A 13,596-nucleotide genomic window follows, 5' to 3' on the forward strand; every position below is an offset into this window, starting at 1 on the left:
CACGCTTTTGTATCGTTTCGTGTATAATCCAGTTTTGCGGTAATGCTATTTCTTTCAGGTAGCCTGATCAAAATTTTAATTTTTAACATAATGCGATGCGTTGAATAATGTTAAATAATTAAAATAATAATTAAAATATTTTGTACAGTTTTCTAATATTTTTAAATATGTTACTGGCATTAGGAATTGTCTCGTCATTGAAATATAAAATCTTTAAAGCTTGGAAAAAGTCATAAACATAATGCGGACATATTTAATGAAACAGTTATTATTATAATAATTATAGTAATATACCTCGTTCTAGTTCTTTCGAATAATGTAACTGGTACATGGTCTTTGTCGATTTCTTTTTCTCACGTTCTATCACGTTTTGATCTGGCACGACTTCTGGCAGAGCATTTCTTAAGTAAGGAAACTTGTCGCGTATCTGCATTTACGACGATGCACAATTAGAACGCAATTAATTGCATATAATCGTAATTATAAAAAGATCGATGACTTTACTTCGTTTAAATAATCCTGTGGATCTTCGCTTCGTTCCTTTTCAGGTAGCGATCGATTTTCCAATTGCGTATTCAAATACCGTTTGTACGATCTGTTCAAGATGTTCGAGGACGATAAATATCTCGGTAAACTTTTGTACCCGGTAGGTTTCTTTTCGAAAAAATCTTTTTTGTAGATTGTCACAAAGTCTCGTAAGTCTTCGATGCCATCGATCATTTCCATTTTCGTTAATTTAAGATGTTTGGTTTATACAGAAATTTGACGGGGAGACAATTTACTTCGTAAAGAAATTCATAAGTGCTGGCAACGCGAAATTATGATAAACGTACGCGACAAAGATAATAGTTATAAACTTGTTCATAGCTAAATTGCTCGAGGACAATTAACTATACTTGTTTAATTAAATATTACAAAATAATGCTTGATTTGTATGCTAAATTTACTCGTTCGCGACGAGATATTACACCATGACGACATTTCTTTCTCTCACGATGTCATTTTTTGACATAAAAATATTTAGGAGAAAAAAAAAACCCGATCAACATTTGTTTAATTTTATACACGTTCTTTCAAATAATGCGCACATCTAAAAGTTTTAAAGACGCTTTTAAGATTAAAATTAATTTCAAGTCAAGCTCACCGTGTATTTACTCGTGATTTACATATATTACACGATTTTAAATTTGGCAGCAATAAAAAATTTACGAGAAGCAATTATTATTACATTAATATTATTAAAAAAAATTTTTTTAATAGTAGCTTATTATTTTAAATACGAATAATTATCTTGCGACATATAGTTTAGGACAATTTGTAGTCTTACGAAAGCTTGACAGTCTCCAAGGTGTCTGATGACTCATTATACGGATAATATCAATTGATGCATGGCACCCCCGAGTACCATAAACACCAATTAGGATACGACATCGGATTTCTTCCTTATACCTTATCTACGCGAACGTGCCTTTTCGCTTCTCCTCTCCTTTATGCTCGTTCTCGCAAAGAACAAACCCTCTTCGAAGGTTGAGGGAAGTATCGACGTCATTATCGGAAATTTTGTAGACCGACGTATCTCATTCGCCGCGATACTATTTCACTTTTTTCGTATCATTATCGTTAACGTTAAATCGGAGTGATATTCGATTCGTTTTGTTTAATAGAACGAGTAAAAGAATTTCGATATTATTTTAAAAGATATAAAATATTGTAAAGTATTTTTTATTTTATTGACATTTTCGTTGCTTAATTTATTTAATAATTCTAACAAATGTTAAATTTTTAGGTATGTTAATAATGTAGTAATTTATTTTACTGGCGAGTCAGTTAAATCTTGGTATAGGGAAATATTTATGAATGTTACTGAGGTAATTAAGGCCCTTTTCTCTATTAGCAACGAAGGTGTTACTCTGACTTCGTCGCGTAGCTTTTGGTGAAGTGCTGATTTAGAAACGATCAGTCCCTAAAAAGATATGGCACGCACATGATAGACATACGGTCAAATTTCACTTGGAAGCCAAGTGTTTGCAATATGTTATCTCCGTAGTGAAGACTTTCAATGTTTTCGAAGAAGAAATACATCCTGCCTAGATAATGCCTCATTTTTTATGGTTGGAAAGATTCTTTAATTTTTTTTTCTTAATATAAACATATATATATAAACACGTACGTTTATAATACATAATAACTTCAATTTACTACATGTGTTCAATATGTAATTTGATATTTAATTCAAATTTTATGTCGTAATTTAATTAAGACTAGTGACCAGTCAAAAAAAAATAAGAAAAACATGTTTACTCTTTTATAAACGTAATTATTCTATTAGTTCTCTCTTTTCTGCGAAGCAAAGCTGCCCACTGCTGGCAATTTGCATCTTCTACATATATTGCCCGTTACCTTCGGCGGTTCCACCACCCACGGCAGCGAACCTCTTTCCACGAGAGTCACCCTTTTCTTTCGTAAATTACCTACCTTCGACTCGGTTTGTCTTCGTTACTAGTCGAGTCTTCATTAATGAAATCGTAACACGAAATTTTGCGAGAGACATTAATCGTAATTTTATTAAACAGATATATCAAATTATCTTTAAAAAAAAAACCCCCCAATTTAATGCACATAATAATTATATATTTTTAATTAATTATTAAAAAAAAAGGGGGAAAATTTTGATGGCGATGATTGTGAGGGAATCTTAGATGCGCGAAACGGATTTATAAATATCCTTGGCTAATTGAGCGATCTGATTTGGTGGCTTTCGTTTTACATTGCGCGCGTCTGAGATGTTCTCGTAAATATGTTTTCAGCAAAATCAAGACTAATGTTGTAGATAAGTAATACCGAGAACATTTGTTTCTGATACCGGACGGGTGAATACAGGTATACGCACAGCTCGAGGCGTGTTCTCTTAGCTTTTCAACACACGTAGTAAGCTGAATTGTCCTTAAGTAAACGTTGCAAGTTTACCGTTGACGCAAAAGCGTTTATGGCCGCGTGATCAAAGTCAGGTGTTGAATAATGGATATTGTTGAAAGCAACTATTTCATTATATTTCCTAAGCTTGATTTAAGCGGTAACTTTGCAAACGCTTAGAAACTTTCCGAATTCAATTCGGAAAACTTGACGACGAAGGTGCTTGCACGGCAATAATTAAATCGCGTTGACGTACGTGTAAAAAAGATGCGTTTATTTATTATTTCTCTAACTTTAAAAAAAAAATTAATTTATTTTAAATAAAAGCGTAATTTTTATTTAAAAAAAATATATATATAATTAAAAAAAAATGTGTGAGTTTAATTATTTTTGGTTACCTTTTTTATTTTTATTTCGGCAAAAGCATTAGGTTTTTTTTTCTCGCAAACATTGTTCATAAATATTAGCTTGAACTTCTCGTTTATCATGCTTTTAACCGCCGTGTGCGTACTCATATCGCGTATTAGTGGACCTGATAAACTTTTGACCTGCTCATGCTTTCGCAAAGCTGTCGTAGCTTTCGAATTTATCGAAGGGGTTTCTTGTTTGTTACAGCTGCAGCCGACGTTTACATGAAACTACTTCACGTGAATAGAACAAATTCCACTACATTAATTCTAGCCGAACAATACCGAGTAGGTACATAACGTGATTGCCGTGATATACACGACGACGGTACTTGAAATGTAAAGACAATAAGTTAATCAAAGTTTTAAACTTAATAAAAAAAATTTAATCCGAGTCGCGGGTGTTCCGCTAATTTTCGCCATTATTCCCGTTGAAAGGCTCCGAGAGCGAATAAAAAGGATTGCCTCGCAAATAAATTCTTATTAGATTCTTATTTGGTATTCAGGATGACAAGTCTAATGAACGGACAAATTACAGCGATTTACTAAATTGTGTATCAAGGTTGAGCACAGATTAGACCGATTATCCTTTTGCGGTGCGCGTAGACACGTTTGTTGTTCTATCTCTTATTTCTAATCACCAGAATTTGAAGCGACTTGCGATCATCGCAAAGTCCATGTGTTCCTAAACTTCTACTTAACATTGGCATTAATTAAAAAAAAAAAAAAAAAAAGATATTTTTAATTATTCCCAAATTACAAGACAAATATATTTTTTTATTTATTATATAATATATTTATATATATTTTTTAAATCTTATTTAGTATTTAATATATTTTTTAAATATTCTATCGAACTCGTTCATTTTCACGCTCGAGAAACCTATGTACCGTTTTGCAATTACGACATCTAATAATCAGATTTAAATAAAGGACTCGCGGAAAGATGAAAAAATAGACAAAGGGTAGAAAACAGAACGGTGATCAGGGGGAAAAAAAGTGTTCCAAGTCTACTAGTTGCTTCGCGCAACTAGTTGCCTCGAAAAGTCTAAGAACCGCCGGAGGCTGAAAGCGGTCCAGCTACTTCGTCCTCCGCTCGAAGGGGACGTTTATGTAGATTGAGTGCGCGTGGTGGAGGACTTCGGGTCTGATCGCCAAGTCCAAGCTCCGGGCGCTCACACATTCTCGTGGGGGCGCATCGCCACGCCTTCCGCGTCTATATAAGCGGGTGGATCGCGGTGGAAACCCTCACTCGCACCCCAGTAGCCCCGGTAACTCGGTGGTGAGCCAAAGGTGAGACCTATTCTCAAGCCGAGAGATCAGCGCCGTGGACTTCGCACTCCATTACTCCCCCCGGGTCGGCGAGAAACCGGAACTGTCGAGCGGATCGCGAGGTATGAGGTCCTGGCTGCTGTGGCTCTCTCTCCTGCTGGTCGTCTTGGCCGACAGGAGCCTCGCCAGTCCTTACATTGATGACGGGGGTGAGTCGCAACCCAAGTTCTTTTACGCGTTAACGAAAAAAAGAAACAAAAAAACGAGCCGCTTTGATTTTTTAATGAACGTAGGGGTGTTTCTTGCTGTTCTAATCTTGCTAGATTCTCGAACTCTGAAGAGTTTTTCGGGGTTTCGACGCGAAGCCGGTTTTTATTTGGAAAAGTATAGGTTTGATTTGTTTGAGTATTTTAAAAAGTGCAACGATAAGGAATTAGATGAGAAAAAGGGAGATTATAGCTGCGTTTAGTGAAAAAAGCTCCTTTGCAACTTTTTTAAAAAAATTGCAAGACTGATTGGCGTATGATATTAATTTGGGCCGAATCTAGGAGCGAATCAAAATCGGAAATTATATAACTGTTGCAAAAGTAGAAGTCCTGCTGGATACTGACGATAATTAGTTTATTATTTACATTAATTAATGTGAAGTGTAATTTATTTCACGCGTCTTATGTTTTAAATTTTTTCAACCAAACGAATCTTCTCTTTGATAACTTCGATGTATTTGGTTGACAAAGTTTACTACGGATATCTTTATAATTATGAAAATATTGTCCTTCAGTACTTTTTTTTTCTTTTTTTGCAATTTTCTTTTTCCGATTTTTTTAGCCCGAAGCTAAGCGTGACATTATTTATTTTTTTATGCAAACAGACATGTTTTTGGCGGAAATTCTTTTTATTTCTTTTTTAGCAATGCCGTTGCATTGCGCACCGTTCACGCGTAATAAAAAAATAATATAGATGTAACGATAAAGAATAAATGCGTTGGCGTACAAAATTTTTAATGTAAGTTCTACATTTTAAATTAATTTAAATATTAATTTAATGTTTCATTATTTATTTTTTGCATAGTTTGTATATAATTTATAAAATTGATTTAACGTAGAAAATTTTATTTACGTTCAATTATTTATTACGCAAATATAATAAATATACATTAATTACCGCGCGCATTTCAGTTAAACACGAATAATCACGTTAATTACGTTATATCACTTGCGTTATTTATAAAAATGCCTGTGTGCGAGTAAACTTTTGTAGTCAAATTATATTTCAAAAAGAAAGTCGTACTTCATCAGAAAAAAAAAATCTTTGTTCTGCTACGCGGCAAAGTTGTTAAAACATTTCATTGAATAATTTAATGAGATTTATCTCACTTTGCTTTTTTCTCTTCTTCTAATTTAGTACTTTTAATTAAGCTAAACGAAGTTATCAACGGGGTTTCTTTTTAAGATAACATATAAAAGTTACCTTAACATTGCAAAGTTTCTAATTGATGCTCTAATCATTAATTTGACGTCGTAGAATCAACCGAAGCGACTTTGCGAGTGTTACAACTCGCGCGCAGTAGCAGCACACTTTGCATGTTAACCTTATAACACGTCAAAATTCGTTCGAAACTTGTAACGCTCTGGCGGACTATTTTTCGCTCTTTTTGAGATCGCGTAGCTCGCCAAAAGTTCTTGCTTATTACAAACTTATACTAATTGTTTATAGCAGTTTAACATTATACCGATATTAAATTAAATATCTCGCGTGTACGAGACAGATCCAATTTGCACAGACGTTTGTTAAATATGTTTATAAAATTTCCTAGTATTTTAAAAGTACAAAAATCTTGAGGCAGAAATAAACCAGATGGAATAATTTCTGTGAAAAATCCGAAAATTTGGTTGAACTAGTTTATCGCGTTAAATCGTGCGAACAGTGCAAGTGAAACAGGTTTACGCATAGTTGGACGTGCTCGGCTTGAATTATATTCATACATGTATGCTTGCCCTCTGCATTAAAGTTGTTAAACTTCATTAAACGATTTTTGCAAGAGTTATGCATTATTAATAATCACGAGAGGAAGAGCGATACGTGTAAATAATGATGTATTTGAATAATCAACATTCGCTGGTCATATAATTAATATTTAAAAAAATCCGTAGATTGCATTGAAATGTGATAATAATAATGATAATAAGACTTAAATGTAAAACAGCTGAATTAATTTTTGATTTGATATCTTTATCATTTCATTTAGTTATCGGAAAGTTTAATTTTCAGGCTTCAAGCTTAAAAAAAAAATCGAACTCATGTGTAAAAGCAAGAATGAATATAAATCTACGTGTTTTAAATAATTTTATTCAACGAATCAATGTTTCAAAAATAATTTATGGCGTCTACAGACATCTAACATGGTTTTTTCTTTTTTTTTCTTTTAATGTAGCTGCAATCAACTTCTCTTTATTTCAATTAGAGCAAGAATTATTTATATGACGGCACTATTTTTATACATATAACGATTGCAATCGGCAGATTGCGACGACGTATCGTTTGGAACGCGAGAGAATCTCGCCTATGTAACAATTGTCGGTGCCGATGAAGAACGTAATCAGTTTCCAGCGGGACTTTGATTTCCGAAACTTAATTACATCCGCGTTTGATTGATTATCGGGGGGGCTTCTTTCGAAGGCGCTATAATTGTGCGTCCATCGATTTCTCTTAATTGTTAAGTTAGTCTTTCCTCACCTTCGTTCATTATCTCTCTGCGTTTCTCGTTTAATTTAATAAATTATTATTCAACGGTTCGTTTAATAAAATTTATTTTAAGTTCAACCTGTCGGTTTTACGTTAAAACCAAATTAAACGCGATACATCGATTCCATGTTAGAATAAAAACATTACGGTGTCGTTCGATATATCGAGCTTTCTGCATTTCACGACATTTTATGTCAATAGCAACGACGGGGACGTCGTAATAGAGTTTAATATCCAGATTATCGCGCTTCGCGAGGCAAATATGACGTATAAGTTTTTCTCTTTGCCGGTGGGCAATAAAGATATAATTTTATTGTACAAACTTACTTTACTACTGCTTATCTTATTGCGTAAAGAAAACAAAGTGAAAAGTATTCTACGGCGTCACAGTCATATTTCACGATTTTGTGAATTAATTTTATTTTCTATAACAAGCTTTTAATTAATGACCAACAATTTCACCGAGTCGTTTAAATAAAAAAAAAAAAAAGAAAAAGATAATCGAGGTGTACCGGTGTAGTTCACATTCAACAAAAAAATTACGCTTTTATACGGATAAAATAAAATTTTATATAAACTTTCTTCTAAAAGTTACATTACAAGATTGTTCGTTATTAAAGAAATAACTTTGTGTCGTTGAATAACTTCGCGATTTTCCGCACAGCACGTCGCTGGAATATTAAAACGTCGGCTTTGTCGCGGTAGGTAGCTAAAGAAAATAGCCGAGGAAAGAAGAAAGTCGAATGAGACGAGTGGTTCTTAAATTATCTTAATCTTGTAAGACGCCGCAGTCGATAGAGGAGAAAAGGAGGAAATGAAGAAAAGATAGTAATGGATTGTCATTAATATAATTTGATAAAAATACCCCTCATCCACTCACCGGGTTTCTCAGAATAATTCACTTTCTTAGAATTCTTTCTGGAGCGAAAACAGCGCTCTTCGGCAAATTATTCTATAAATAATAACTTATTAACACGCGTAATTAAGTTCTTTAAACTTGTCTCCCATTAATATCTTCCTTTAAATATCCCATAAATTATGTACAATAAAATGGATAAAAGTGTCGACTTCTCGAAAGGGAAGTTCACTTTGCACTCGAAACTTTAAAAGAACGTCACGAGAATAAATATTTAATCCTCTGGGATAAATAAAAGAAAAAAGAAATCGTATTTCCGTTTCTAATTGCCTCGACATAGCGTTACCTTTTATCCCTGCGTTGTGAAGGATTTCCGCTGTGTTTCAGAAACACATAATAAGATTTGCTGTAATAAACTTAATGGAACTATATTCTCCTCTGTGGAAGGGCCCGCGCAAAACAAAGACGCGGTAATGAAAACGTAACAATGGAAACTTTAATATATATTTGCCTTTTAATAATATTAATTCGTTAGTGCACTTACGCTTTATCACATTATTATTATTATCGCGCGCACGGTAAATTGGAATTAATTATTTCTTAATCTACAATGCAACTAATCGCATTAAGACACGCTGTAAATTATATCGGAACGTTTGTCTTTTCTTTTTCTTTTATACACCTGCAGAAGACTTAGACGATCTTCAGGGTGGCGATTCTTCGGATTATACAGACAACGCTTTGGAAAATTTGATAAGAGTGGCACAAAAGTGAGTAAATAATCTTTTCCTTTTTTTCACGATCCCATTTTTTATCTCCACACGCTTCTCCTATCCCGACGTCCTTCCCGAGATTTTCTAAAGTATACCGTTTTTCCCTCCTATCGCATTTTTTTTAATTCTCGCTAATTAATTCTTGTGAGAATTGCACATATGTAGCTTGCGGATATAAAGTAAAATAAATTTTTGAATATTTGTTTTCTAATTGTTAATAGTTTTTATTCACTTTTTTTTTTATACGTACGCGTGTGTGGGTGCGTGCGCACGAACACATGTGCAAGACACACCGAATCGATACTTTCCCGGTGGAAAAATTTGTATGTAAAAGTATAACATACGTATATAAAAATCGCGCGGTATACTTTTTATATACATGTACTACATATATCAAATGTCATTAAACAGGCGACAAAGAAAAAAAAAAAGAAAAAAAAATTATTAAACTTTTTCTTTCCCAGAAATTAATACACAGTGAGGTTTATTACGCAGATTTCAAGATATACTTTTACGTACAAACCGTTCCACGGCGGTTTGCACAGTTTCTCAGCCCTCGCCTGCTGCCCCCCAGTGTTTCAATGTTGTGCAAAAGCCCTCTCTTGAGTTCCTTTAATCTCGAGTAGACGTACCTCGTCGATAAACTTGTTTAGGCGAGCTTGCATAAGGCGCGGCGGCGATTGTTACCAGCGACGGAAGGACTGCTGCTACAGCTCTAGCTGCCGGTGCAATCTATGGGGTTCTAATTGCAAGTGCCAACGGATGGGTATCTTTCAAAAATGGGGCTAAACGATCTCCTCTTCCTCACTCCTCCCCCTATCCACCCTCCCCATCGCCCTGAGTCTTTCTACGCTCTCTAGCATTCGTCTTGGTTAAAAAAAAAATTTTTTTATAATTTCTTTTTTATTTTTTTTTCCTGTATTTTTTTTTTTTTTTTTTTTTTTTTGGCGTTACCTTATCTTTCTCAAGCTATCTCCTATCACCCGAGTTTCCCGAAAGATTATCTCGACGATGGTGTCTTCCCGATATTCCTCTCGAGCTTAAATGTTTACTTGTTTTAACCCATTCGATGTGTCTATCGCCCGAGAAAACGACTTAAAATACCTTTCAAGTCTCCGTCGATTGGACTTTTCGTCGAGACCGACGCTCTTTTGGCATATCGCTTCTTCTCGCGCGTTTCTCGGATTCTTTTAACGGAAGGACGAATCGTTACTTTGGCCCGCGTGGTATTATCGCGATCGGCGACGTGGCTTTGCAAAATGTCACACTCGCAAGGTATTTTATTGCGTACCCGCTATACATATAATAAAATAATCCCCGTAAATCGAGTCTCTCAAGTTTTTACGACTACCTCTGTCTCGCGATATTTAACTCTCGGTATCAGCTGCACTGACTAATTGATATATGCTTGACGATTCCCCGCCTACTTCTCTTTCTTCCTAAACAGTAACTCTAGTTATAATGTAGGTAATGCGAAAGACGTAAAACGATTAGCTTTGACGCAATCGATTCCTGTCAAGATCTTTATCAGAGTTGCATTTGTAGACGCGTGCGATACGTGCATATCACGAAACCTTTCCGAAGAATTGATAAAGGCAACGTTATCTCTCAGTTGGTACCAAGATCAATGTCCCCGTTTCCATCCATCGAAATTAATAACACCAAGAGTAGATGTTTAAATTGATCTCTTGGGTAAAAAGTTATTACCCTTCGAATCGTAATATAATTTTTAAAAACTTTCATTATAAATAACTGTCAATTATACGCGATGCGTAGACGTACATATTTATATTCAAGAAAAAATTTGTGAAGTGCCCTAAACTTTTTGTGAGAATTTTTAATTGATTTTTATTTATTTGCATCAGCTGAAGACTTAAATCAAGAGAAACAATTGGTAGAAATCGGAAACTACGAGTGTAAACAGGGACATTGATCTTACCCGGTCGATTTTTCTTTCAAATGTACTTTATTTGCTCATCTTCCGTTTCTTTGATCCCATTTCCCTAAAATGTTCCCTGAATTCTTCGTCGTTTCAACTTCACCAACGAGAACCGTCGTCGAATTGGAGTCGAAAATGGCGAACGCATTATGACGAACGTAACTACGCTGGAGGATCGATCCTGACTCGCGCTGGTCAATCCCGTATCCTTCAGCAGCAATTCATCGAAACTTTTCGGATAAAACGTGCAAAGAATAAAGATATATTGTAACTGTTACTTCCAGTCCTGTCATTTTGTCCCGTCGCCTGCGAAACGAGTTACGAAGAGCGCTCAATAAAACTGTCATACGTCTGTAAACCTGCGACATATTTGTTCACTTTTAAACGTGAACTTTTTAAATCTGATATTCTAGAATAAATTTGGACTTTTATTAAAAATATGTGTAAACGTAATGGAAGAAAAAAAAAAGAGAGAGAGAGATATTTTGTTTTCCCACGACTGTTTTCCGCGAAAAGTTTTTTTATTCGCTATTAAATTAAAGCGTAAAATATTCAATTTGACGAAACAAATATTTAGCGAGAATATTATAAACATTTACGTGCAGAAGTAAATACCTTTATTATCAACAAAACGTTTTAAACGCAATTAGTTTTGATTCCACTCTTTTCAGCGATCCTTCTATTCGAAAATTAAATCACACAAAACCTACCATTGCACTTTTATTAATAATGAAATATAATGTAATACGAAAAATCTCTGCGACGTTTATTACAAACGATGCGAACTTTTTCGAATAAAGCCTACGACGAAAGCTAATTCTCGCGTTTCTGAGATAACACAATCTTTCTTGGACAGAGGGAAAAATTCGAAAAGTATTATAATTGTGAGAATAACTGCTTTCAAATCGGACATGTCTACGTTTTCCGCCAATCGGCTCGCCTATCCAAATTAAACTACTTCATCAAGAATCATTCCGAATAATCAATTAAATATTTAAAATTAAACAAAGTTTTTTTTCTTTTTTTTTTTTTTTTTTAATTTAGCTCGAACGTGCTCGAACGTGACCAAGAAAAATGCAATTATTATAGAATCATGAGCAAAGGTTATACAATTAATATATTGACACATGCGTATGTATACCTAAAACAGCACCGATTTGTCTACGAACAACCTGCAACTCACATTTTCTTTATATCACGTCTCGAACCTTGAACGTATTACCTACATGTATAATTACTTTATAATTATAAAAGAAAACTATTACAGTAATATATGTTTGTGAATTATACCTGAAGGTGGATGTACACGTACTAATATATATCATGGAAATATAATATGTATATATATATATTATATATGTACGCGCGAAAATGTGTATGTGTAATTTCCTTCTACTGTCATCGCCCCACATCGTGGACGGTTTAATTTATAACTTTGATCTCGAACGTAATAGTTACAATATCGAGTCCTTTAATATCCACTTTTATTATATTTTGTGCAGATTATAACTTTAATCTCGGTTTAATTTTACTTTTCATCCTTTCTAATTCTTGAAGTTTTGTTTGAAATAAGATTTTAAAATTAAAAAAAAAAAAAAAAGATAAAAATTAAAAAATGCGAATAAAAAAGGTGCGGGTTCTCTTTTGCACCTGCGGAGAGACAATTGAGAACCTTTGAAGTCACGATGACCTCTTCCTTGCCAGACCAAGAGAGCAACGTCATGCTAGACCTGAAGGGTCAAGTAACTGGATCGTGACGTATGATTTAACTCGCGATGCGCTTTTCTTACGGTAAAAAAATAATCTGACAAATTAAACGAATAACCCTTCTTACCCGTGATTTCTCTAAAGTTTATTATCTGGGAAATAGTATATTATCACATAAAGTCGTGCGATTAATTACAAACGCAGTTATTTATTTTACCATTAAAGAACTATTTTATGAAGTAAGATTTTTATTAATATTTTTAAAATTAGTTTTATTAGTTTTTAATGTCGATTTATCTGAGTTTAAATTAAAAAATGAAATGGACTTTATACGAAATTAAATTAAGAAAAAAAAAACATTTCTGCTACCTGCACGCTTTTCTCAAGTTGAATTAAATTTGTACAAATTTTATGTACTAATCTTTTATAAAAATAAAAGTTTTAACTTTATATTTTTAATATAAATTATTAAATTAATTAAAGACTAACAAAACGCATTATTAATCTTTGCGCAATTAATAAATGAAATCAGTAACATTAGTATTACTTCTCGTTTGCCTTTCTTTTTCCATATTCAGTATTATTTTAACAATCGATAAAAGTATTGAATGGCACTCTGCGGTATACTTTTCTAATGTAGTTAAAGTACGTGTTTCTAAGAGGCCACATCGATCTCGATCCTACAGAAAGAAGAGGAGAGAAGGTTAAATGAGTTAACCTCATGGAACCATAGATGACCTACGTCCTCAGTCCGAGTTATATCGTAAATAATCTCTTGTTAGTAGTGCGACAGGTATTCCGTGTACGCAACATGCATAGTGCAAGAATATTTTGTCGCACTCTTAATTCACTTTTCGTGTTTAGTTTTTCAAAAGGATTAAAAATGTGAAACTATACTTTCCGTAAATATAGACATTAAAAAAAAAGTGCAAAAAATCGAATTAACAATATTTTCTTGTTCAAAATGCTATTCTGTATGAAGAA

At 33.8% G+C, this 13,596-nt stretch overlaps 1 protein-coding gene across 1 annotated transcript; it reads left to right on the plus strand.

Annotated features, from left to right (window-relative positions):
- Positions 1-4,391: 4,391 nt before the first annotated feature.
- On the plus strand, positions 4,392-12,277 carry LOC139107680 (U8-agatoxin-Ao1a). The gene is made up of 3 exons (XM_070665468.1): positions 4,392-4,801; positions 8,882-8,963; positions 9,593-12,277. Exons 1-3 carry the CDS (start codon positions 4,717-4,719, stop codon positions 9,753-9,755), a joined length of 330 nt encoding a protein of 109 aa, XP_070521569.1. The 5' UTR covers positions 4,392-4,716; the 3' UTR covers positions 9,756-12,277.
- Positions 12,278-13,596: the final 1,319 nt, after the last annotated feature.

This window comes from Cardiocondyla obscurior, linkage group LG13 (genome assembly GCF_019399895.1).
Source record: "Cardiocondyla obscurior isolate alpha-2009 linkage group LG13, Cobs3.1, whole genome shotgun sequence".
NCBI lineage: Eukaryota > Metazoa > Arthropoda > Insecta > Hymenoptera > Formicidae > Cardiocondyla > Cardiocondyla obscurior.

Excerpts from the sequence above, each read along its gene's own strand:
- LOC139107680 (XM_070665468.1), top strand. The coding sequence starts at position 4,717 with ATGAGGTCCTGGCTGCTGTGGCTCTCTCTCCTGCTGGTCGTCTTGGCC. Across the intron at positions 4,802-8,881 it reads TCCTTACATTGATGACGGGG|AAGACTTAGACGATCTTCAG; the intron begins GTGAGTCGCAAC and ends ATACACCTGCAG. Across the intron at positions 8,964-9,592 it reads TTGATAAGAGTGGCACAAAA|ACGTACCTCGTCGATAAACT; the intron begins GTGAGTAAATAA and ends AATCTCGAGTAG.